Here is a 23,836-nt window from a genome sequence, read left to right as displayed (position 1 = left end):
ATTTACAATTTGATATGTATAATTACCATATGTAGCTTGCTGAACTGTATATTAAATGTACTTTAAACTGGGTGTTAAATAATACCTGAATAATGATTTTTCTTTTTGACACTTATTTTCTTTCAGGCTTGTTCCAAAACTCTTTTACAACTGTGATCAAGGACAGGCTGACCCAGTTGTGGCAGTAGCACGAGACCAAAGCAGTGTCTACCTGAAACTCCTCATGCATGAAACACAGCCCCCATCTCACTTTGCAGTGAGCACTATCACCAGGTGTGTTACCTGTCTGGCCTTGCTTCAAAAGGCATGGAGACCCAAATGTCACTTTGCAGTGTTTTGGATTGTAGTTAAATCCTGCAAATCCACGTGTTTATGAATTCCTTTTGTAGTCTGTAGGAGCACCTGTAGAAGGTTTAAGCTCCACAGACACTGACTCATGTTCAAGGGGTATGCTGTGAATTACTGGTGATGTGCTCACACACTGAGAGTCCTTGTTTTGAGATAGCTTCTTCTCTCCATCCTGAAGTCAACCTATTTGTCCATTAAATTATAAAACCAGGTACAGCTTTTCAAGCTGATTGTATGTATGTTACTGTTCTTCAAGTATGTTGATCCCGGATTTATAACTCTCCATATCCTACTTAACGATGGTAGTTGCAGAAGGCTGTACTGCCTTTATTATTTAAAAAGAAGTTCTAGTTTTGATAGTGTGATCTTGTTGTATTTTTGCTGCCAACTGTGCTGTTTCTGTCTTAGAGAGAGTATGAGTTGTGTATATTTATAGGGGTTATTGGCTTCTATCAGTTTGTCATAAATTTTAATTATATACCTTTTGGTATATGATCTTGATCATGTCACTTGAGATATATACTATAGTATGGAAGCAATAGACCATTGTGGATCCAGTGTTATTCTGGATAGAAAATATTTTTTTTTCTACACCAATAATCCAAAGCTTGTGAGCATGCAAAAATGTTGAATGGATTTAAGCAACAACAAAGGCTAATGTTAAATTGGTGGTAATTTCTCAAGTATTTTGTTAGATATTGACAGTTGATCTGCTATTTCTGTTTGCTAACAAAGAGGTTTTATTTATAAATTAAATAGCATTTACAAATACAACCCCAAAAATATTACAATATAAGATAGTATTTAGGCTGTTCTCTGGTTTGGTATGTTCCAAGCAGTCTGTGAAATACATAATAGTAATTTAAGCTTAAGTATATCAGTAATAAAATTAATAATTTTTGACTGGGATGGAAGCTTTTATGTACATGTTTTAATGGGTATAAATGTTTTTATTTCAGAACATACAGAGGTTACAATATGTTGCAAAGTCCAACAGATGTCACTATGGAAAACAACCTTTCAAGGGTTATTGCAGCAATTTCCCACGCACTGACAATATCCACTACAAGAGCACTTACGGTGAGTTTCCTTATACGTGAGTTTTTGTACATATGAATTTCTTTCAGTTTTCTTGCTATGGTGACTGTCTTTCTCCTGTTTTGCATGTTTGTTGTATTTTTAATGATTTCCTGACTCTGTTTATATCTGCAGTTTTTGTACTGTGACAATGGCAGTAATAATAGATTTAATTCTCATTCCTAAGATACCATGTTGCCAACTCTTCCCCTGGTGAAACTAAATCAATTCTTGGTGTTTACTTCTCAGTTTGGCTGCTGTGAAGCTTTGTGTCTTCTCTCCACAACATTTCCAGTCTGCACATGGAGTGTGGGATGGCACTGTGGGTATGTTCCCTCTTTTGTTAATTGAGCTTCTGAAAGTCATGTTTGCAGAACAGAAGTGGATTTAACTTGCACTGGAAGTCCTGTATATGATTATTAACTTATATATAAATTAGATGTATGCTATTAAGCTTACCTTAGCAGTTCTTTAAGAACTTCATACAGAATACAGAAGATTATAATTTTTGGTTGTCAGGGTATTAAGTGCCAGCATTTGTCAGCCCTGGAACCACAGTTTGGTTGCAGGGATTGGCTGCAACTGCTCTTACAGAAGGGTAGATACAGTCAGCATCTATGAAATATGACATAAGAGAAAATATTTCATGCTTTTAAAAGGATGTTTATCTTTGGGATATTGTACTTTGTAGTATTTCTTTAAATTTTGAACATTAAAATTTTCATCTTGGTTTCATGTTGAAAAATGGTGGGTCAAGGAAGCTGGTTCATCTTGGCTTCTATGGTAGTGACAGATGCATTCAAATTGTTCTCACTTGCAAACTGAGTGGGGACAACAAATTGGGTATCTGTTATACTCAAGTATTAATATAGGTAATACATGATAGTCCCAAATTACTTACATTCTGAAGAGTTTCTTCAGGATGAAAGTGTACATGTGGCAGCCTAAAAGCTTTGATTTTTATCTATGATTATTAGTGCTGAGCAGTAAAAGGTGGAAATGTGTACCTGTGGAGCTGTTTGGTTTTTAAATAGATTTAACATAATTTGTGTTGATTTTCTTTCTTGCTATCATTGTGTCTCTTACTCTATTCAGTTGGGAAATTTTGTCTTATTTTAAAATGAAAACCCACACCGAAAAAACCAAGCATCCCTCAGATGCTTTTCTTGTCAGCAGGCCCTTGCTTCCCTTGCTGGCCCTAAGTGTGGTGTGCTGTTTACATGTAGTATAAAAGGTGTGGTCCAGTGGTAACAAATGAATTCAGGATGTGAGCAGTACTCAGCTGAAAAATAAAATATATCTCACAAATAAAAATATATCTTACCAATAGATCTTCTAGCAAGCTTAAAAATGCTGTTTTAAAGATGTATCTAATATTTATAAGTGATCCAATGACATAACCTTTGTGCTTTCTGCTGATTCCTTCTTCACAAATTTTTGGCCAGTGTTTATACTAATTTGGATTGTAATTTTATTTTTATGGAATGATATGGACATTTATTGTTCTGGATAATAAGAATATAATAACATAGATAGTAACATTTTGCCAAAATTCCTTCCTATCTTAAGTATTCTTGTTCTTATGATTAACAAGTTACTAGAACTGGTGCATTCCAACACTGTACAGCTCAGTATGGATTAAGTCATGAATTTCTAACTGTATGTGAAGTAAATAACAGTTGCCTGTGAAAATGCTTTACAAAAACCAAAGCAAGGCACTGGAATTACCTCTGGAGCTTTATCAAAATAATAACTGTACTTAGTGTCAATTTAATTTTCTGAAATTCCTGTAGTTGTGTTAGACCAGAGTGATTATATTAGAAGATTGTAGTTATTTCAAATTAAAAAATATTTGGAAAGATTTCCAGATCCTCTTTATTTAGAGGTTATGTAAGGTCTTTTCCTGAAAGAAAGTATTTAGGTCTTACAGCTTTGAAGTTACGTGTGTAATTCACAGAGTATTCTGCCAAACATCTTTTGGTGATCTCTGCCTGCTCTTTCTTCAAGTTGACTTCCATGGGAAAATCTGGTCTTACAATTTTTGTCAAGGAAAATACAGAATGCAGCAGAAAATTACCGTCTTGGATAGTGTTCACTCAAAAAATATAGAGGATTTGATGGAGTGCAATTGTTAATTAATTTCTTGACATTTTAGAACTGTTTTTTACATTGCAATTATACAGCTATTGTCTTCCATCCCTATCTTGCTTATGCACAAGATTTAACTGAAGATAATTCAGGACTGTAGTGGTTAGCAAATAAGTATGGAATTCTTCAGTTTGTCAGTAGATGTCAGTGTAGCCTTGATAATTGCTTTTAAAAATAAGGTAATGACTCTTAAAGAAACCAAAGTATTATCAGGTTTCTGCTACAAACTGCTTTTTGAAGTTGTATTTGAGTGTTTAATTTGTATTTCTGTAGCACTGATTTAATTTCATTAGTTTAGCTGTCTTCTTGACTGTTGGTTTTCTCAAGACTTTTAATTTGCCAAAAGAGGGGAAGAAAGTCATGACATTCCAAAATTAAACTTCCAGTGTTTCCCAGCCAAGTTCTTCAGATGAAGCTCAGAAGGGCTGCACCATTGGTATGGCTGGCTTGGTCCTGTCTCTCCTCTCGTCAGCATGGTTTCCACTGGACCTCTCAGCACATCAGGATGCTTTGATTTTGACTGGAAACTTGCTTGCAGGTAAGGCAGGACAAGAAAAGTAGGATTGTCCTAATATTTTTACGATTAGGATTAGAAGGGCCGTATCTCACTCTGTTCTCATTGCATGCCATGAAAAACTTGAAAGATGAGCAGAAGAAATAAAGAAGGAATTTGCACCCAGGAGGTTTGAAAAGAATCTGCCTCTTTGTAGCTAAGTTCCAAATTTCTCCAGTTGCCAAAGGCCATGCTTGGTACAAGCTGGGTACAAAGAACTCAAATTTTGTTGGTTTTAAACTGTGCAACTGCCCCCGGCTTTGAAATTCTGGTTGAATTTCTGTTCATATAGAGATGATAACTGTATCTGCCTTCAAAATTTTCCAGTACTTAATTCCTAGTTTTTTCTTTTATTTCCTGAAATTACAGCAAGTGCTCCCAAGTGCTTAAAAAATCCCTGGAGTGCTGAAGAGGATGCAAACCAAGGTGCTGCAAAGCAGGAGGAACCCTGGCCAGCTCTGGCAGATCGAGCTCTTGTCACTTTAGTAGAGCAGCTCTTTTCTCATCTGCTGAAGGTCATTAATATTTGTGCACATGTGATGGATGATGTTGCTCCTGGTCCAGCAGTAAAGGTATATATTAAAAAAATAAAATTATGTGACTTAAATACTCTTTTGCTATATATACAAACCACCATAAGCACTCTTCACATTTTAGACTGGATACAGGTAAGTATCTAATTCCTTGATGGTGAGTCCCCTCTGTGTAGTAAAGCAAGTACCGTGAAAAAAAATGCATATTTTTCTTCACATAACAGCTTTTTCTTTAGTTCTGCAGTGTTTAAAATATTACCCTGAATTTTGAGTCTTTTATTCCTGCTGACTTCACTTGAAACATTAATTCAGTGAGGAGTATATAGAGTACATGGAGTATTGGATTGCATACTCTGGGAAATGTGCTGACTTTTGGGTTGGTGGGCTGGTTGTAATGCACTGAGCTCCTTTTGGGGCTAAAAATAACTCTTTTCTGAATATCCTGTAAAATATTTTGACTTCTGAAACAGCTTTTATGAGGTACTTCCAGGTTTAGGGGGTTTTGAGATTTTTTTGAGGCATATACATTTGTAGACTGATTTAGAAACTGTAAGACATTATTGTTAAGATCAGTAATTTCTTCATATTTTAAAATATAATTCTGACACTCTTTTCTCTGGAATCAAAAGGTACTGTAGTCATTGAGCTCTAATTTCATCTCACTGGCTTATGCTGAAGCTAGAAATTTCATTTCATTGGCCTATACTGAGGTTGAAAATAAAGTAGGGAATATATTAAACTATTTCCTTTTCACACAGGAAATTCATGTCCTGAACCTAAACCATTTGAATTTAACTGAATGATGGGGAGTTTAAACAAAAGAAGAATATGCTTGTATTTGTGTAGAAAGACTCTTGTGCTTACAAAACTAATAAAACTTATTTTAATTCTAGGCAGCATTACCTTCTCTCACAAACCCACCTTCTCTAAGTCCAATTCGGAGAAAGGGGAAAGAGAGGGAGCCTGTGGAGCAGGCATCTGTGCCCATGAGCCCTAAAAAGAGTGGTGAAGCAAGTCCAGGTAGGCACATCACTCCTGTTAACCCTTCCATTTACCTGCCCCATACTGTGTGGTTGTAGCAGAGAGAGAAGAAATAAAACTGAGTAACCTCTCTGAGGTTTCAGTTCAAGAGCCTGTCAGGGTACTGCATTGGTGGAAAGGCAGCTGTTGGTGGGGGCTTCTCTACTATTTTAGTTTTTATTGACTGTAAGCTGAAAATTATCTGTACTTTACACATCCAAAGCACTGCTGAATCCTTTCCTCACTTTTTCTGAATCTACTGAGCTATTGACTAGAGTAATTTTTGCACACGTTATTTAAAAGAATTTGAAAATTGCTTTCCAGCTTTTGATGAGAGTGACTTACATTGCTTTTGGACATGAGATTCTGAATCTTGAAACCTTTTCTTTCCTTGGTAATGAATGAAGGAAACACATGTTAATTCTATTTTGTAAATTGTACACACTTCAGTACTAAGCCCTCTAGGTTAATTTCTCTTACCACAGCAGGCTGGATGGCTGGAATGCTGTTCATTTTCCAGTTGTGCACAGTGTGTTTCTGCAGTTTGTAATATACATGTGGATTGAAAAAAAACATGCTGTTTAATAATGCAGATGTGGTAAATTATATTGTATACATGTCATGAGCAACCCAGAAAAGGCATATTGTGCTAATTCTATGATATTGTTTTAAGCTTCTAGGCAAACTGATGCTACAGGACCTGTTCCAACAAGTAAATCATCTTCAGTAGGAAGCTTTTATCATCTTCCATCATACCTGAAGTTATATGATGTCTTGAAAGCAACCCATGCTAACTATAAGGTACTGCATGATACTGTTTGATTGGACTGCAATGGGGTTGGATAATCACTTTGTTTCTTTCAAACAGGCTCTGCCTCTGTCAACTCACTTGTTTACCTGTATAAACAGTTTATGCACATAAAAAGAGAATTTAAAGAAAGGTTATGACTACCACAGCAAAAACAAAAGCTGGCCAAACAGGAACCCATGATAGGCATTGTCATCCTGTCATTTCTCTGCTGTCATCATTGCTGGTACCAAATGACTCTTGGCTGACTTGGCAATGCAAAAGAAATCCCAAAGTCTGTTCTCTCTGCACTTTTTTCCAGGATGGGAAAACTTTTTCCTTATTAGTTCAGGTGGCAGAAGATTCCCTAGGGAGTTGGTCATCTGATAGTACACTTCAAGGACTGTGTTCTTATTGCACCTACTGTGTTTATCAGAAGTGCCTCATCTGACTCCATTGTTTTTCAACATCCTAGGCCTTCCTCAAGCAGGAAGATCTCCCTTTTTTCTTAGTCAGAATGGAGTCCTACCTTTCCAGCAGTGCATAAGGCAGTCTAAACTTTCAGTGGTGTTGATTGAAATACACTGAAATTTTATACAAAAGATCTTTTTGTGTCAATACCCACTTCTTCCAGTAATTTGTATCTCCTTGTCAAGTAATTGTTAAGGAAAAATGTGGTTTTGTTTTCTGGGAACAGGTTACTTTGGATCTCCAGAACAGTAATGAGAAGTTTGGATGTTTCTTACGGTCTGCCTTAGATGTTCTCTCTCAAATCTTGGAACTTGCTACTCTTCAGGATATTGGAAAGGTATAAGACTTGTTTTTCCTTTTGTAGTGTACTTGTCCAATATCCATGGTCCTTATTGGGAGAAAGCACATATCACTGATTTCTACTCTTCCAGGGGGCAGTAGTCCTGGAAGTGTTGTGCTTCCACAAAGTTGAATAAAGTACTAAAGCAGACTAAATTGCTGCTGTTAAAAACAGGAATAATTTTTTAGTTTTTTAATTTCATGTGGAATTTTTCTTCTCAGCCAAATGGTTTACCTTCAGTCATTCCCTATATTCATATGTTTAAATATACTAAATGTCAGAAGACTTACTGCCCTCCTCCCTATCCTGTGTCTTGATGGTTTTTTCTCCTTAACTGTGGTGTTAGACATTGTAGTATTTTAAGATTAGGAGGAAAATGTTAAATTATTATTTCTTTATGTGATTTCCCTTAAATTAGTGTAATTTTATTTAGTACAAAAACCTATGCTACTGGCCAGTTTTCACTGTAGTGTTATAAGTAATGAAGAAAAATGTGATTTAATGCACTTGTTTTTTGATTTTTTTTTTTTTTTAGTGTGTAGAAGAAATTTTGGGATATCTAAAATCCTGTTTCAACAGAGAGCCAACAATGGCAACAGTGTGTGTACAGCAGGTAAGAAGTTATTTTTTATGTGTTATGTGAATGTTAATCCTGATTGGTTTTCAGTTGGATACTAAGAATGGCCATGATTTTAAGGTAAGTGGTATGTAGAGACATTGGCCCGGGTGGAGCAAACAGAGCATAATTTCTTTAATTTTCACTACTTTTTCTATAACTTGATACTATCTGGATAATGTAGTTTCCTCTTGAGCTGCTTCCAATTCACAGAACTATTTTAGCTAATGCTCAGGAAACAAGCTTATTTCCTACCTTACAAAAAGTGTATAAAAAAACCCATAAACTGCATTAAAAAGCCCAGTTTAGAAAGCAAAGAACTGACTGCCAGGTTAATTACTGTTAGAGATAAGGGTTTTTTCCATGAGATGTTAACTTTTCTTCTTTTCCTTCCAATTTTCTTCTCTAGTTATTGAAGACATTGTTTGGGACAAACCTGGCTTCTCAGTACGATGGCTTGTGTTCAAACCCCAGCAAAGCTCAAGGCAAAGCTCAGCGCTTGGGTTCCTCCAATCTGAGGCCTGGGCTCTACCACTATTGCTTCATGGCCCCGTACACACACTTCACACAGGCCCTCGCTGATGCCAGTCTGAGGAACATGGTCCAGGCTGAGCAGGAGCATGATGCTGCAGGGTAACTTCCCTTACATCATAATATTAACTTGAACTAGAGTCTGTCCTTAGTGTTTTTCATAATTGTGAGTATCGTTATGGTGCTGTGTAACTTGAAAATACAGACTTAAGCAGAGTAACTTGTCCTGGTGAGGACATCCTGAGTGCAGTTATCACTGACATGTTTTCCAAAGCAAAGTTAAGTCATTAAAATGGATATGATTGAAGTTTTTTTAAAGCATAATAGTTTTAAATGCTTGTATTCAAAAATATATTACCAATTTAAAAATACAGCAGATAGTCAATATTTTAAAGGAAAGGCAGAAGGATAACCAACAAAGACTGGAAAATCTTTCTCTGATCAAAGCATGTTGTAGGTTGTCTCTGCTCTTTGGTTTTACTAAGATTCTTGAAGCAGTCAAATAGATTAAGAGAAGTTGGCATTGGCACAGTAGAATGCATCTAAGGACAGTATATTGGTTGTATTTTTTTTAATGTGTGTGGGGTTTTTTCTATTTCTTTTTGTAACAGATGGTTTGATGTGCTGCAGAAAGTTTCTACACAGCTGAAAACTAGCATTTCCAGTGCAGCAAAACATCGTGCTGATAAGGTACTTGTATCTCTGTTCTCCTGAAAGAGCTGTACCTTAGATTTAAAACAATTTTCCTCCTTTTAAAACTAATTTGGCTTTGAATCAGAGACGTGTTCAGATGTTAGATTACTTTAAAATCTCTCTATTACAGAATGCTATTCACAATCACATTCGTTTATTTGAACCCCTTGTCATAAAAGCACTGAAACAATACACAACAACAACGTCGGTACAGCTGCAGAGACAAGTTCTAGACTTGCTTGCTCAACTGGTTCAGCTGCGAGTTAACTACTGTCTTCTGGATTCAGATCAGGTTGGTACCTCACCACATCTGCCAATTGTCATACAGCAATCTCACCAGCAGACTCAATTAACATCTGCAGCAAAAATATTTCCAGCGGTCCATTCATTATACTACAAATGAAAACAAAGACTTAAAGGAGGGTGAGGCTCAATTTCCTGCCCCCAGCCACAAATAACTTCAGACTTCTGGGGATTTTTTTGCATTTAAATGACTTTCTGAGTTCTGCAACAACTATTTAAGAACTGCTCATGAGATTGATTTTAGGAATAAAATGGTGTGGACAATACAGTCAGTTTTATTAAATAAGACTTCATTTACAAATGGAAATACCTTCTTCCATACTGAGAGCGTGGACTTCCTTATGATGGATAATGAGCATCATGTTGACAACTATTGTTTGATGTTAATGGCAGTGAGGAGAGCTAGTAAAAAATACAGTAGTCTGTGTAGGTGCCCACAGAAGCAGTGAATCTGTAACATAAAATTAAAATGGTTTACTTAGAAGTGTATTATTTACTACAGTTATTTTCAGGTTTACAAGACTTGCAATGCTTAACTTTTCTGTTAAGTTCATAAAGAGAATTCTTTTAAATGCATCAGTATTTTGGATTTTGTTTTGGTTTAGGTATTTGGCTGATTCTTTCTTAACTTCTTGACTGTAATACCTCAAATATTGTATTCCCTGAGGGAAAGATGAAGTTATACTTAAAAATATACAGACTACTATAAATTCATGCAAGCTGTAATAAGCTTCAACAGGTTTCTCCATCTTCTGTAACTGCAGAGGGAAAATTTCATAATATAGTGCAAATGATTTTCAGTGCCTTTCTCTAACTGTCAGAATGGTTTCAAATGGAAATTAATGTTTCTTTTCTGATGCACACTTTTTTCTCTCTTTAGGTGTTTATTGGATTTGTGCTAAAGCAGTTTGAATACATTGAAGTAGGACAGTTCAGGTATGAAATTGGCAAAGATTATTGAACAATGATGGTTTGCAATTGTCTTGTTCTGAAAGACAGATTAGTGATGTGTCACAAGTAGTGATTAGATTTGCTGGTTATTTCTGCCTTGTGAGAAAGGGAGAGTTCTCTTCTGGGCAATGTGCTCATTTATTCTCTGGCTCCAGTGGTAACTTTCAGATATTTTAGGTTCCATGTGACTGAAGAAGCCAGGAATTAGCATGGAAATTAATAATAATTGGCAGCTGTGTTGTTTTGTTTCTCTGTTTTGGTATTGTAAACCTATTCCTTTGGGGCCCCCCCTGCCAAAACTGTGCTTCCAGGAATCAGCATCTCAATGCTAGATGCAGTTGCTTAAGGGTGAGCCGCTTCTTCCTATTGTGGATTCAGAGTGAATCCATGTGTACTCTGGTCATCTGGTACACATTGTATACAGCCTAATAGATCATAAGCAAGACAGTGAAATTTTTATTGTCAGTTATTTCTGTTTTTTCTCACACTTGAGTTTTGATGAAGAGGGAAGTTATTCTTTTGCTCTTCTACAGAAATAATCTAGACAGTATGTTACAGTATTAGTAACTGTAAGGGTCAAAGCTTGAAAGAAATCCCTGTGGGAAAAAACAATTGTATGGAACAGGGCAAAGAAATTAAAGAAGTATTGTATGAAACCAGAACAGCATATTGTTCAAAAAAAATGTGATAGTGAAAAGATGAGTTTTACTGAACAAAGCTGTGCAATTCAAAGTTAACACTTTATTTTTTGTTTTATTTTCAGGGAGTCTGAAGCAATTATTCCTAATATCTTCTTTTTCCTGGTGTTGCTGTCTTATGAGCGATATCATTCCAAGCAAATAATTGGAATTCCCAAGATCATTCAGCTGTGTGATGGCATCATGGCCAGTGGGAGGAAAGCTGTTACGCATGGTAATTAAAAAAAAAAAAATTTAAAAAAAGGGAAGAAAGAAAAAGACATTGACACTTATTAGTAATAGTTCAGCAATAAATTCAGTGTTGACTAATAAGCTATAGAAAACTCTTATACTGAGTGTTCCAGAAGACACTAACTTTTAAGACATGAAATACTTCTCACTTAATTCCTTCAGGAAATTATATTATATTAACACTGTTGCCCCACATTTTGCATTGTTCATTGTTGCAACAAAACTTTTATTTGAAACTTTATTCAGTAATAAGTTCACAACTTTAACAGTATGTGAAAGGCTTTGATTTTAATTTTTGGTCCACTTCCCTTTCCTTCTACTTTCAGCCTTTGTAGAAGCACATCTCTCATACTCTACAGTGATTCTGCTGAGAAATACCTTATAAAAAAATATTTTTTTTAGCTCTATGAGAATGGGCAAATGTGTCCATAATTTAAATTTTCTACAAGAAGTTAAAAAATAGCCATCATTATGCATGACAGATATGGGGTTTGTGGGTTTTTAGGTATGGGTTAAAACCTTTAATGAACTAGAACCCAGTTTACTTTTAGTAACTGAACTGTCAGTTCAAGAAATCACTGTTTAAGAGTGATTTGTCTCATACTGAAACAAATACATCTCATTTCAGCAATACCAGCTCTGCAACCCATTGTTCATGATCTCTTTGTGTTAAGAGGGACAAATAAAGCTGATGCTGGAAAAGAGCTGGAAACTCAGAAGGAGGTTGTAGTGTCAATGCTGCTGAGACTTATCCAGTACCATCAGGTAGGAGAGAAGGATGAAGGGTCCTTCTTTGTGGTCTGTGAAAGGGCAACATTGCTGTGACTGCTGAAAGTGCTTCAGGCAACAATGATTTTCTATACAAAACTGGAATAGCTGGACTCTGTGTGGTATCATTTCTTGCAGAGAGAGTATGCAAAGATTTTTAAGGATATGGGAAAGGTTCTGCACTACAAATCACTATTTCAAGTCAAGTAACATATCTGTAAAATTTTGTAGTCAAGCCTAGAAAACAGAGCACTAAAAAGCTCCAGTTAGGATTGTGATCTTGGCTGTGTTGCAGACAGAATATACAGAAGGTTGGTGGAAGAGAAGAAACTTAAGAGAATGGGAGTAAAATGGAAAAAGAGACAAGTTTAAAATTAGGAAAGATGCTGCATGGAGATGATTTAGGTAATGCTGTACCATAACAATATCTTGAATAACACTTACTTGAACAAGGTAATGACAGTGGTAATGAGGTATTTGTTATGACTTACTACTTTGACCCAGACTTTGCACATTTGGAAAACATGTTTCTGCTTTGTAGGAGTGTAACAATGACTTTCGTCAATACAATTTGTTTTAAAGAAAAACATAAAAGTAATTTTAAGAGAAGTGTCATGATCAACATGGGATCTTACTTCTTATTCAGGTGCTTAACAAACCTAATGTGCCTTTCTTTCATAATGTGAAAATGCAGTTCTAGTGTATGCTAATGTAAGCACTGTATTTTCTGAAAAAAGTCAGTACATCTTGTCAAAATAATTTGTTAGAACTGCGTGTTCAGGTTGGGGTAATTTTGTGTATCCACATTTTCTTTTGAATTTGTAGTTTTATAATCATAAAATGACTAATATAACTATATGAAATGACACTCTGTAGACACATGATGTGAAATAGTGAATAACTTTGTGTTACATAAGGTACTGCAATTGCTGGCAGATCCCCTTCTGACACACTTAACCTATTAAAGACCACCCATGCACTGCTCTTCCCACACCATCCCATTTGTAGTTCTTACTCTGCCCTGTCCTGCTAGTGTGATACAAATAATAAATATATGAACCAACGCTGGGCTGTTCTGTTGTTCTGGGATGGTCTGCAGTGGTTTCCCTGGGCATTTGAGAGGTTCCGAGAGCTGCAGCCTTCAACTTTTTTCTGTTACAACTGTAGCTGCCACTATGGAGCTCCAATTAGGAGCGATTCCAGGCTGAAGATTTATCTCCTCTCTTCTGAGAGAATCTTTTGGGAAGAAAGTCACCTGGGAATCTCCCTCTCCTTAATCTAAACTACCTGAATTTCCTTTACAAGTGTTCTAACTTGTTTTCTGAAACAGATTCTTCTCTCCCCTTTCCCCGTCCATATATTAAAATTCTTTCTTGCTGTGTCTCTTGTCTGCTCCAAAGTGGTCTCTATAACCCTCAAACCTATAACACATCTAGCTACCTGATACTCCTAGCTTGGAGTGCTCCATTATGTTGTCTCTTATGTCACTCTTATCTCAGGTGAATGAGCCCCATAAAGATGTCTGTTTTGATTCCTTGACCAAATTTAAACTTTATTTGATCTAGAGTCAAGAGAGAGTATGCATATGGAAAATGACTCTCTTTCTTCCTCCCCTTTTTGTTGAATAAGTGGTGCGGTATTTAGATTTATGATTCTTTTTCCAGCTGTTTGAGTAGTCTTTTGACAAACGCCGTTTAAAAAATACAAAGCAAACATTTTGTTTTCTAGTTTATAAGAGAAACTGGAAAATTACTTTAAAGCCACCACCAAAAAAATTGTAACTAAGAACAGGCTTTTAACCTGAAGAGATGGAGTTTTAAAAATGTTGTGTGATTTCTCGTGTGGGTTTTTTTCCCATTGTGTCTTTTTGGTAGATGGTTGAAATGAATGTTCTTTCCTGCTATGATATTACTAGAATATTTTTTATTACTATGGATGTTTACTTACTTTTTTTTTTTTTTTTTTTTTTTTTTTTTTACTTTTTCTCAGGTGCTAGAAATGTTTATCCTGGTATTGCAACAGTGTCATAAAGAAAATGAAGACAAATGGAAGAGATTGTCCCGCCAAATAGCTGACATCATTCTCCCAATGCTTGCAAAACAACAGGTGGTTATATGATTGTTTTAATTCTATGAACACCTTGAATAATTAATGTATGTATCAGTAGTGGCTTTGAGCATTTGATTTTTTTTCCTTTTTTTATATGAAGACAAAATTTTCTTGAACGTGTGGTTGCCATATCTGGAAAAAACAACTGCTGCAAAGTAAACTTAAGTCTTTGAAGTGATGAAGTTCATATTTAAATGCATGAAGTATATGCAGTATGATCAAGACTGTCTCCAGAGGAAGATCATTCTGTTTCTCTTATAGACATGATTATATGAGAACACTTACTAAACGGTGTGAAGATTGTCCCATGTTCACAGAACATCAGAATTATTATTTTCATGGCTACAGTGGGTTTAATTGCAGACAAGATTACTCAAAGCCCCATCCAACCTGGCACTGAACACTTCCAGGGATGGGACAACCTATTTCAGTGCTCCACCACCCTCACAGTAAAGAATTTCTCCCTAATATAAATCCACCCTCTTTCAGTGTAAAGCCATTCCCTCTTGTCCTGTCACTGCTTGCCTGTGCAAAAAGTCCCTCTCCAGTTCTCTTGTGGCCCCTTCAGGTACTGGAAGGTGATGTTAAGAGCCTTCTCCAGGCTGAACAACCCCAGCTCTCCCAGCTTGTCTCCACAGCAAGGGTGTTCTAGCCCCAGATATTCTTTACTCCATGACAGCAATTCCCCAATCCTATGAGAAGATCTCATGGTTGGAAGAGTGGGCAGGATCAGACAGTTTTAGAGCAGAGCTAATATGCTGACAAAGTGAAAGTGCTCTTGTTTTGTGTGACTACACATGATCATCTTGCAATTATTTATTCAGGATGGCGTCATCTAGATTTGTAGTCCAGTCCATGGCTTTTTGCAGTTCATTGCTTTATAATTTATCTAAAAAACTGTTCAAGTAAGCTGTCCTACCTCTGTTGTAGTAATACCACTGTAGCTGTTCACTTTTCTGATGATTAGGTTTCTTTTCTCCTAGTTACCTGCTGAAGTTTAATCGTGACCAGCACTGCAGTCTATAAATAAACCTGGTAGGATGTGTAGGGAGGAGAAAAGTCTCTAAATTTTATGACAAGTCAGTCTTCTGGTCTCATTCTCTGAATAAGACCTATTTCTCCAAATGAAATATATGTGGTATGCACATTGGATTTCATATCACACTTTTTTGTCCATGTTCTCAAAATGCATGTCTAGGAAGGCCTGCAATGAAACTTAAATTTATCTTTCATAGCTTTTGGTTGCTCTGAATTTTATACTGTAAAGAACGGCTTTATTACACACAGATTGTTACAGAAATGTTTAAAACATGTAGTGCTAATTTTGTGTTGAAGTTACCTTTAGTGGACAGTTAGAAACTAGTTTTTTGTTTTTCTTTTACAGATGCACATAGACTCTCATGATGCTTTGGGAGTATTGAACACTTTGTTTGAAATTTTGGCCCCCTCATCCCTTCGCCCTGTGGACATGCTTTTAAGGAGTATGTTTGTTACTCCTAAAACAATGGTAAGCCACTGTGTTCAAAGAAGAGAGAATCTGATATCTTTCATGCAAAACAAATGAGGATGTTTCTCTCTAATAATTTGCTAAGTGATGTTAAAGTACCAGGAACAGAATTTGGGAACAAATTGACTAGAACTAATGTGATTTACCAGCTGGGAGCACTTGATACAGGAGTGTTCTGCTTATGAGTTACTTTCCTTCATTTTGTACATTGAGGATCAGGAATGTAAAGAAAGGTACTGTTACATTAAAACAGAATCCCATTTAATAGGTAAATTACATTTTTCTTATACAAGTATTAATACTGCTTTTATAGGTGAGAGTTTTTTCCCAGTGAATATGAGCTTGACATTTACTACAGGAATAGCATTTTGTAAGATCTGAGCTTAAAATTTGTTCCTGGTTTGCTCCATTCTCAAAAGGGTCTGATTTTTTACAAGTTAATGAAAATGCTATTTTTTGAATGCCTTTCTATGTTGTGTCATTTAACTTCAAAAGTATTCAGTCTTCTGTATTTCTGTGTTTGTGTTAGGCCTCAGTGAGCACTGTCCAGCTGTGGATTTCTGGAATTTTAGCTATCCTAAGAGTTCTGATCTCACAGTCAACAGAAGACATTGTACTGTCCCGTATACAAGAGCTTTCCTTCTCACCATATTTGATTTCATGTCAAGCAATCAACAGACTGAGATGTGGAGAAAACAACATGTCCCTCCCAGAGGATCGCACTGAGGGCAAACAGGTGAAATACCCACCTGAGGAGACATTTTCCAGGTACACTGGCTTTTGAATAACTTGGGGAAAGGTAAAGAGTTCTGAGAAAGCACAAATGCTTTGGGCAGTATTTAACACATGTAAAACTTCTGTCTGAATGGAATCAGAGTTGATGAGTTGATATGGGACAAGGGTGTGTGGAGGAAGGAATATTGAGATGGACAAAGACGGAGAAGTTGAGCAGATTTTAGTAGGACTTTGAATTGTTTTGGTACCTCTTCTCAAACCAGGTGAAGGACCCAAAGAGCTGTTAAAATTGGTGAATCCTGAAGTTATTAAAATCAGGTCCAGAAACTTCACTGCTTTCCTTCCTTTCTGTGTGGGGACTGAATGATGAAACATCCCTTTTTAAGTGGAAGCCCAGATTCTTTATTAGAAATTTGGCAGCAGTGGGATTCAAATCTATTGAGTTAGTCCTGCTCTTTTTTTCTTTAAAGACCCAACTTTGTCTAGTTGACTTCCATGTTGATGTCCTTGCACAGTGTCAAACTTCAGGCAAAAGAAGTGTGGAGAGATGGCAGCAGTATTATATTGTCATGATGTTTGTCATTAAGGCATAATTTTTTAATGTGGTGGGAGGCATTTGAAATAGCTGTTTGTTTAAGAAAATAGTAACATTTTGCTTAAGTAGGGAACTTCAGATAGGAGTAGAATGCTATTTCATGTCATTCAGCTCACTTTGAGGGTGGTGGGTGGAGAGAAGAGGGACTTGTGGACACCCATACTCTGACCTTCTGTCCAGCAGCAGCGATGTAACTAATGGGCTTTCCTCAAATGCCCTCTTTTGCTGCTACTTTTGACACTACACATTGTCCCAGCTGGAGGTTTGATAAAGAACCTGTGTAGTAGAGTGTGGATAGATGAGGTAAAGTAAACAGGTGAATTACTGTGACTTGCTGAGTTACCCCTGCTCAGCTGAGCTGTGGTAACTGTCACAGATTGTTTTTACTTCAATTTAGCTCAGTTGCTTTTAGCAAATCACTGTAAAGACACCACAGCATTCTGAGTATTTGCTTTGTAAGTGAGTTGGGCCAGCATATGAAGGCTACTGTGACTGTAGCTGAGGATAGGTAATTTAGATTTAATTTATAATTATTGAAGTGCCTGTGATCATATAGCATCCTATTTGTTTTAGGCTAGCCTGTTCTATAGCATTTCATTTAGTATGTTATTAGGATGAATGGGCAAGAACTCCCTATTTTATTTTTCAAACCAAAGTTTCATAGGCTAACCTCATCTCTTTTTGAAAGATTGATAGTTTTCCTATTGATTGTATATGTGTTTCTTTCAAGATTCTTACTACAGCTGGTTGGCATTCTACTGGAAGATATTGTTACCAAGCAATTAAAAGTGGACATGAATGAGCAGCAGCATACTTTCTACTGCCAGGAGCTGGGCACACTGCTTATGTGCTTAATACATATCTTCAAATCAGGTAATACTTGAAATGTTGCCCATGTCATAGCATGCAGTGGTAGGGTGGTTTTTAAGTTCCAAGACAACTCATCAATGCATTGAAATACTGAGAAGGAATATGTAAGTGCTGAAGATGTTATGTCTTACTCCATGTAGAGAACTTACCAAACATGGTGCTCATGCATACAGGGCATATTTTACACATTTCTTCTGTCTTTGTGGAATAAAATGTAAGTAGTGACTCTTCGTCTCTCCTTTTAAATATGTAAATTTTTTCAGTCCAAAAAACACAAAGCATTCAAAATTTGTAGCTATATTTCTCATGTTTTGTCTCAGTTTGGAACTAGGTTGGTATGTCTAACTTAGAATACTGAATTGCAGACCACTAACTCAGACTCATGACAAGGAAGGTTCCTGGGTTGTGCCATAATTAATAAAAATACAAAACAAACAAGCAAAAAAACTGCAACAAACCAAACAAAAAACTAACCAACCAAAAGCAAAAAACCACCCCAGAAAACCAGGAAAGGTAGCCCTTTTCCAGCTAGCTGGCCTCTAGTTTCTTTCTTCAGGTTTGGAAATTTTCCCTTAACTTTTCTTCTACTGGATACCCCATGTCTATCCCTTTGGTAATTCCTTAGTCCATAGCTTGATTCCTTAGCCTGTTTTCTGAATAGTGGTACTATCTTGCCTTTCTTTTATTCTTTCTTTGCTATGACTGCCCTTTTTGCCTTCTGATTTTCAGCTTGCAACTGGAATGCAGCTTTGGTTTACTCTTAGTTGTCTGCAATTTAAAAGGTCTTGGCACAAGTCCCTGGTTCTTCATAGGCTTCCTTGCAGACATGGACAAGGAACTCTGTGTTCTGTTGCCTTGGTCTGTGAAATGGGAGTCCTCCAAACTGAGGGTCTTGGTACAAAGACTCCAGGAGTGTGTGTGAAGAAGTACAAAATTAATATTTCTGTAGGTGTGCTTTGGACATACAAAGTGACAGTTCTGTTCCCATTTGTCTTTTACAGTAGTACTATTAATATGTTTTTATACTATTTTAATATATAAAATTATGCAATTATAATGGTATCTATTTTAATTATATATTAATTTATGTTTAGGAGAAATATTTGAGTCAAATAGTGTAACAAACAACTTACACCAGGATGTTTTGGCGTAAAGTGATTAAATAGTGTCAAGCCAGGAGCAATGAAATCAGAAAATGAAGCTGGTGATTGAAGCTGGGGCAGTGGGTTCTTCCACAGTGGAAGCTTGGGGATAATTGAAAGGAAGGCTCAACTAGTTCTGCTGCTGTGACTGGCTTCCAGGCTGCACTGGGAGTCCTGCCAGGAATTATGTAGAAATTTTCATGCAAAATTGAATTTAAATATTAAAATACTGGAATATGTGGATTAGATGATCTCTAGAAATTAACTTAAAGTAAAACAACAAATAACTTCAGGTATATTATTACCACTGGTACCTGTATGGTGTAACAGAGTTAAAAAAAAAAAAAGTTCTTCAGACACCTGGGCTGTATTTTCATGTCATAACATATTTATTTAGGTTGAGGATTAACTAACTGCCTGAATTTGTAATACTTTTCTTTTGTTCAGTTAAAACCTCCATCATTATTTTCTCTTTAAGTTATATTCTCCTAACTATGAGTGTAGCTTACAGCACTTTGTGTCTGGAAACATAAAGGTATGTTCTGTCATTTCTAACCACTGTTCTACTTGGATGTTTTGTCTTTTCATTGCAGTTTTTTCAAAATGTGAGCATTGCTGACTCTTGTGTTTCTAACTGTAGGAAGCTACTAGATTATAAGTGAACATTCTCAATATGTTCCTTTGAAGTTAGAAATAAAGGCATGGACAAAGTAAAAAGATGAGCATGCAATGGCTTTCATGGCTGTAGGAAGTCACTAGATGGTGTAGTTTCTGCAAATGCAGGGAGCTGGAATAGGGCTAGCACTGCTTTGCTAGTAAGTGGAACCAGAGATTTGAGACTCAGCTATTTTTCCCATTCTTTGCTATTTACATTGTGTATTTATCAGTCCTGGGAGCAGCTTAAATTGGTCCACATGGCTGTGGAATTTAGAGCTTCATTCTTCTGTGTGTCTGGCAAGGAAAGCAAGACTGCAGATTTCCTTCATTATTCTCATTAGCTCTCGGTTTCTCACTGACTATGAAAAAAATTTTTCCCTGAACTTATCTTCTCATAGAAACTCAAAAAGGCCTATACCTTTAGAAACTTTTCTTGTTTTCCCACCATTTTCTGATTTCTTTTTTTCCCAATCTTTGTTCTACAAATTTAGAATCAGCAAATCAGAAAGCAAAATTCTGATTTTTTGCTGAGTGTTCTGTTTTCAGGGTAATGGCAGAAATACCTATTTTTTGCACTTTGGAAATTGGATGAAAGAGAATAAATTCAGTTTCAACTAAATGTGTTTGGAAGGCCATCCTCTGAAGTAGGATACTTGTAGGTTTTCTTCCTAACATGCAGAGTAGTAGTTACCTCGGGTTCTTAAGTAGAACATCTGGGTTTTAATTTATAAACAAACAAACTAACCCTGGTCCACAGGTAACAGTTTTCAGTTCAGTGAAGGTTTTCATGTATCAGATTAGTGAGAATTGTCATGAAACCTATGTAGATATTTATTTATTGAGTCTGAGAGCTGGTAATTTCTGGTTTACACCAGAACACTGGTTTACACACTACCCTTGGACAAATTTCATCATTTGCCTTAAATTTGTAAAACTGCAGATAGTTCACCTTTCTTGCAGGAATTCTACCCTGAATAATTGTAAAACTTCAGAATTCAGACTAGAGCTTTATTACTCTAACATGATTTTATTGCTTTCAGGGATGTTTAGAAGAATCACAGCTGCAGCCACCAGACTTTTTACAGGAGATGGATCTGATGGTAGTTTCTATACACTTGAAAGTCTGAGTGACCTTGTTCAGTCCATGATTCCCACTCATCCCTCTTTAGTTCTCCTCTGGTGTCACATCTTGCTTCTTGTCAATTATACCAACTACAACTGGTGGTCAGAAGTGCATCAAACCCCAAAGTAAGTTTTGGTTTTGTTCCCTAGAATTGTGTTTCATATAATTATATTTTCTAACATCATAGTAAAACAATCCAGCTGCTTTCTACCAAGACTGTGAGCCCATTGAATGGTGCTGCTTGGATTATGAGATGTAGCTCTGTGTTTAGTTTATGTGTGCACACATTGTCTGTGTTGATATTGGTGTGACTTCCAAACTAAGGAAATGTGTCCTGAAGTCAAGTTGCTCCTCAAAAGAGCTGCTAGGTAATCTTTCCTCTTCTAAGGCAAGAAAGCTTCATCTGTGTACTAATTTTTATTAAAACTATGGAAATAACTATAGCAAAATACTTAGCATTTCATGTTTATATGGAGACCTCATATTTCACTTTCTAGGAAATAACCAGCCAGTGGAGATGATGGACACTGTTGTGTTTGTTACAATATAATCTGATCATATAATTGTAACTGTAGCTGCAGGATTATCTGTTCTCAGTGGGTCTGTTGCTAAATGTTGTCAAAACATGGTATTAGCACCATGCTGGTTCATTAGCATAGAGCACTGTAATAACCTCACTTAACACTAGTTGTCTGAAATTTGGAGATTGGTACTAAAATGAGAACTCTTTTGGTCTGAAGTTAGTTTATCCCACCTGTCAGGCACTGGAATGATTTATCCTCTAGTGGATAAGGAAGGGACTTTCTGTGAGGATGGGTTTTCCTCTGTGGTAACTGTAGAGGGAGGTGAACAAATTACTTGAGAGACGTTTTTGGTGCGTGTTGGGCAGTCTGATCTTGCTCTACAACTAAAGTGCATCAATACTTTCACAAATGTGAGATTCTTGCTTCAGTTCAACCTTACATATTGAAAATATATTATTCTAATTTGTGGAAAGATGGAATTACCAGGAGTGTGAGCAAAGCAGGGTTACTACTTGGGCATTGGAAAAGGCTGTCTGGGGAAAGGTGGAATCACCATCCCTGGAAGTGTTGAAAAAATGTGTGCATGTGGCACTTCAGCATATGGCTTAGTGGTGAGCCATGATGGGGTGCTAGATTAAAGGTTGGATTTGATGATCTTAGAGGGAACTTTGATGATTCTATCAACTTAAATAGCGGTAATTAATTTTTTTTAATTTACCAGTATAATCTCTTTTCTGGGTTGGGCATCACTTTTAATCTGACACTAGAATAAGTGCTTAAGAACACTGGTTTGGTTTGAGAAGAAAATACAGTAATAGGTTCTATTATCCTACCAGAGATGCATCAGTACATCTTTTTCTTTTAAATAACTCATTTAGTTCTTTGGATTGTCTGAAGAAGTAATTAACAATTGCTAAAAAATATAGCAAAGTGTTTGTTTCAAGGAAGTGTAATGTTTGAATGAAGTTTACAGGCAAAGACATGTCATGGAAGGTCATGGGTAGGATACTCCAAGCACTTAGGATGTTTATGTTTCAGTAGCCATACTAAGAAAACAGTAACAACACACAATGTACTTTCTGCAGGCGACACAGCCTTTCTACTACAAAATTGCTTAGCCCTCATATATCTGGAGACAGTGATGAATCTGACTTGGAATCTAAGCGTGGCATGTGCAATCGTGAGATAGTGAGAAGAGGAGCACTCATTCTCTTTTGTGACTATGTTGTAAGTTTTGAATTATGATTTTTTTATAACTACAGTTTTGAGTTATTTTATCATGCTGACAGTCATTTATTACTGATATGTGTTAACTGAAAAGTGAAGTGTGTTAAGTAAAAAATGAAGATCTGTGAAACTAGTACAGTAGTTTCACGAATACAAGCTGCACGGATTATAAGCCGCACTTCCAGTGCCTCGACAACGTTGCTGTCTTTGTCAATAGATAAGCCGCACCCCGAATATTAGCCTCACTTTCGTTCGTCGCGAGAATCCGTGCGCAGCTTTCACAAATTGGCCAATTAGTAACCGGATCGCGGCATAGCGGGCTTTACTGGCTCGGGGCGGGGCCAGGAAGGCTCGGCCCGCTCATGGTTGCCGACAGGGCCGGCCGGGTGGCCCAGCTCAGCGCCACGGCTCGGCGGGGCTGGCCGGGTGGTGCTGCCGCCGCCGCCGGGCTCGCCGGCCACCCCGCGCCGCGTTCGCTAGCCCTGCCGGCGGGCTCGCCGGCCGCCCCCTCCCGTCTGCACCGCCGCCGCGTTTCCTTGCCCTGGCCAGCACTGCAGGCCCCCGCACCGCCGGGCTCCCCCACGCTGCTGGCCCCGATTCTGCTGGGCTTCCCCCGCTGCCAGGCAGCCCCACCCACCGGCCTTCCTGCTTCTGCCATGCTCCCCTGCACTGCTAGCCCCAGTTCTCCCGGGCTCCCCCGCCCTGCTGGCCCGGGCTCTGCCGCCCCCCCTGCCCCGCCCTTCTGGCTCAGGCTCTGCCGCCCGCCCCCACACTGCTGGCCCCGCCTCTGCCAGGCTTTCCCACCTCTGCCGGGGCCGGCCGGGCTCCAGCTTGGCTTGGGGCTGCCGCGGGCTCTCACTTCCGTGTTGGCAGCTTTTAGAATTTTGTTAATGTATTAACCGCCCCGGAATATTGGCCGCACTTCCGGGTTTCCACCAAAATTTTGGTCAAATTGGTGCGGCTTGTATTCGTGAAATTACTGTAAGTTTATTTTCAGATGGTGCTGCTGTAAGCTTAGATAGGACTTCATTTGGCATGATTTTCAGTTCTGAACTGATTACCTTCTGGGTATCACATCCCTTACTTGGGAGGTACTTTGAGTACACTAAGTAGTTCCAGACTTCCTAGCATCAGTAGCACTGCACAGTGTCCAGGAGACAATGCATTTCCATCTCTACACTGTAAGAAAAGAGATTTTACATTAACGTTTAAACTTCCATTTTGGTTCTCCAGTGGGAACAATTTCTGGGGCTTTGGCCTTTTGCTGCCTCAATATTAG

At 37.5% G+C, this 23,836-nt stretch overlaps 1 protein-coding gene across 2 annotated transcripts in view; it reads left to right on the top strand.

The window, feature by feature from the left end:
- HTT (huntingtin) overlaps window positions 1-23,836 on the top strand; it is a 79,192-nt gene that overhangs the window by 31,241 nt on the left and 24,115 nt on the right. For both annotated transcript variants that reach the window (XM_033059553.1, XM_033059552.1), the window contains 21 exons: window positions 127-273; window positions 1,308-1,428; window positions 1,675-1,751; window positions 3,960-4,111; window positions 4,496-4,698; window positions 5,553-5,679; window positions 6,353-6,480; window positions 7,164-7,274; window positions 7,813-7,890; window positions 8,303-8,526; window positions 9,036-9,114; window positions 9,248-9,409; window positions 10,301-10,356; window positions 11,135-11,283; window positions 11,929-12,065; window positions 14,058-14,174; window positions 15,562-15,684; window positions 16,214-16,452; window positions 17,745-17,887; window positions 20,724-20,931; window positions 22,416-22,557. In XM_033059553.1, the coding sequence (XP_032915444.1) occupies window positions 127-273; window positions 1,308-1,428; window positions 1,675-1,751; window positions 3,960-4,111; window positions 4,496-4,698; window positions 5,553-5,679; window positions 6,353-6,480; window positions 7,164-7,274; window positions 7,813-7,890; window positions 8,303-8,526; window positions 9,036-9,114; window positions 9,248-9,409; window positions 10,301-10,356; window positions 11,135-11,283; window positions 11,929-12,065; window positions 14,058-14,174; window positions 15,562-15,684; window positions 16,214-16,452; window positions 17,745-17,887; window positions 20,724-20,931; window positions 22,416-22,557 (2,923 nt within the window). The remainder of the gene's footprint in view (window positions 1-126; window positions 274-1,307; window positions 1,429-1,674; window positions 1,752-3,959; window positions 4,112-4,495; window positions 4,699-5,552; window positions 5,680-6,352; window positions 6,481-7,163; window positions 7,275-7,812; window positions 7,891-8,302; window positions 8,527-9,035; window positions 9,115-9,247; window positions 9,410-10,300; window positions 10,357-11,134; window positions 11,284-11,928; window positions 12,066-14,057; window positions 14,175-15,561; window positions 15,685-16,213; window positions 16,453-17,744; window positions 17,888-20,723; window positions 20,932-22,415; window positions 22,558-23,836) is intronic.

Source organism: Catharus ustulatus, chromosome 5 (genome assembly GCF_009819885.2).
Source record: "Catharus ustulatus isolate bCatUst1 chromosome 5, bCatUst1.pri.v2, whole genome shotgun sequence".
Taxonomy (NCBI): domain Eukaryota; kingdom Metazoa; phylum Chordata; class Aves; order Passeriformes; family Turdidae; genus Catharus; species Catharus ustulatus.
The sequence above is the reverse complement of the archived record's forward strand: the minus strand, read 5'-3'. Positions and strand labels throughout refer to the sequence as shown.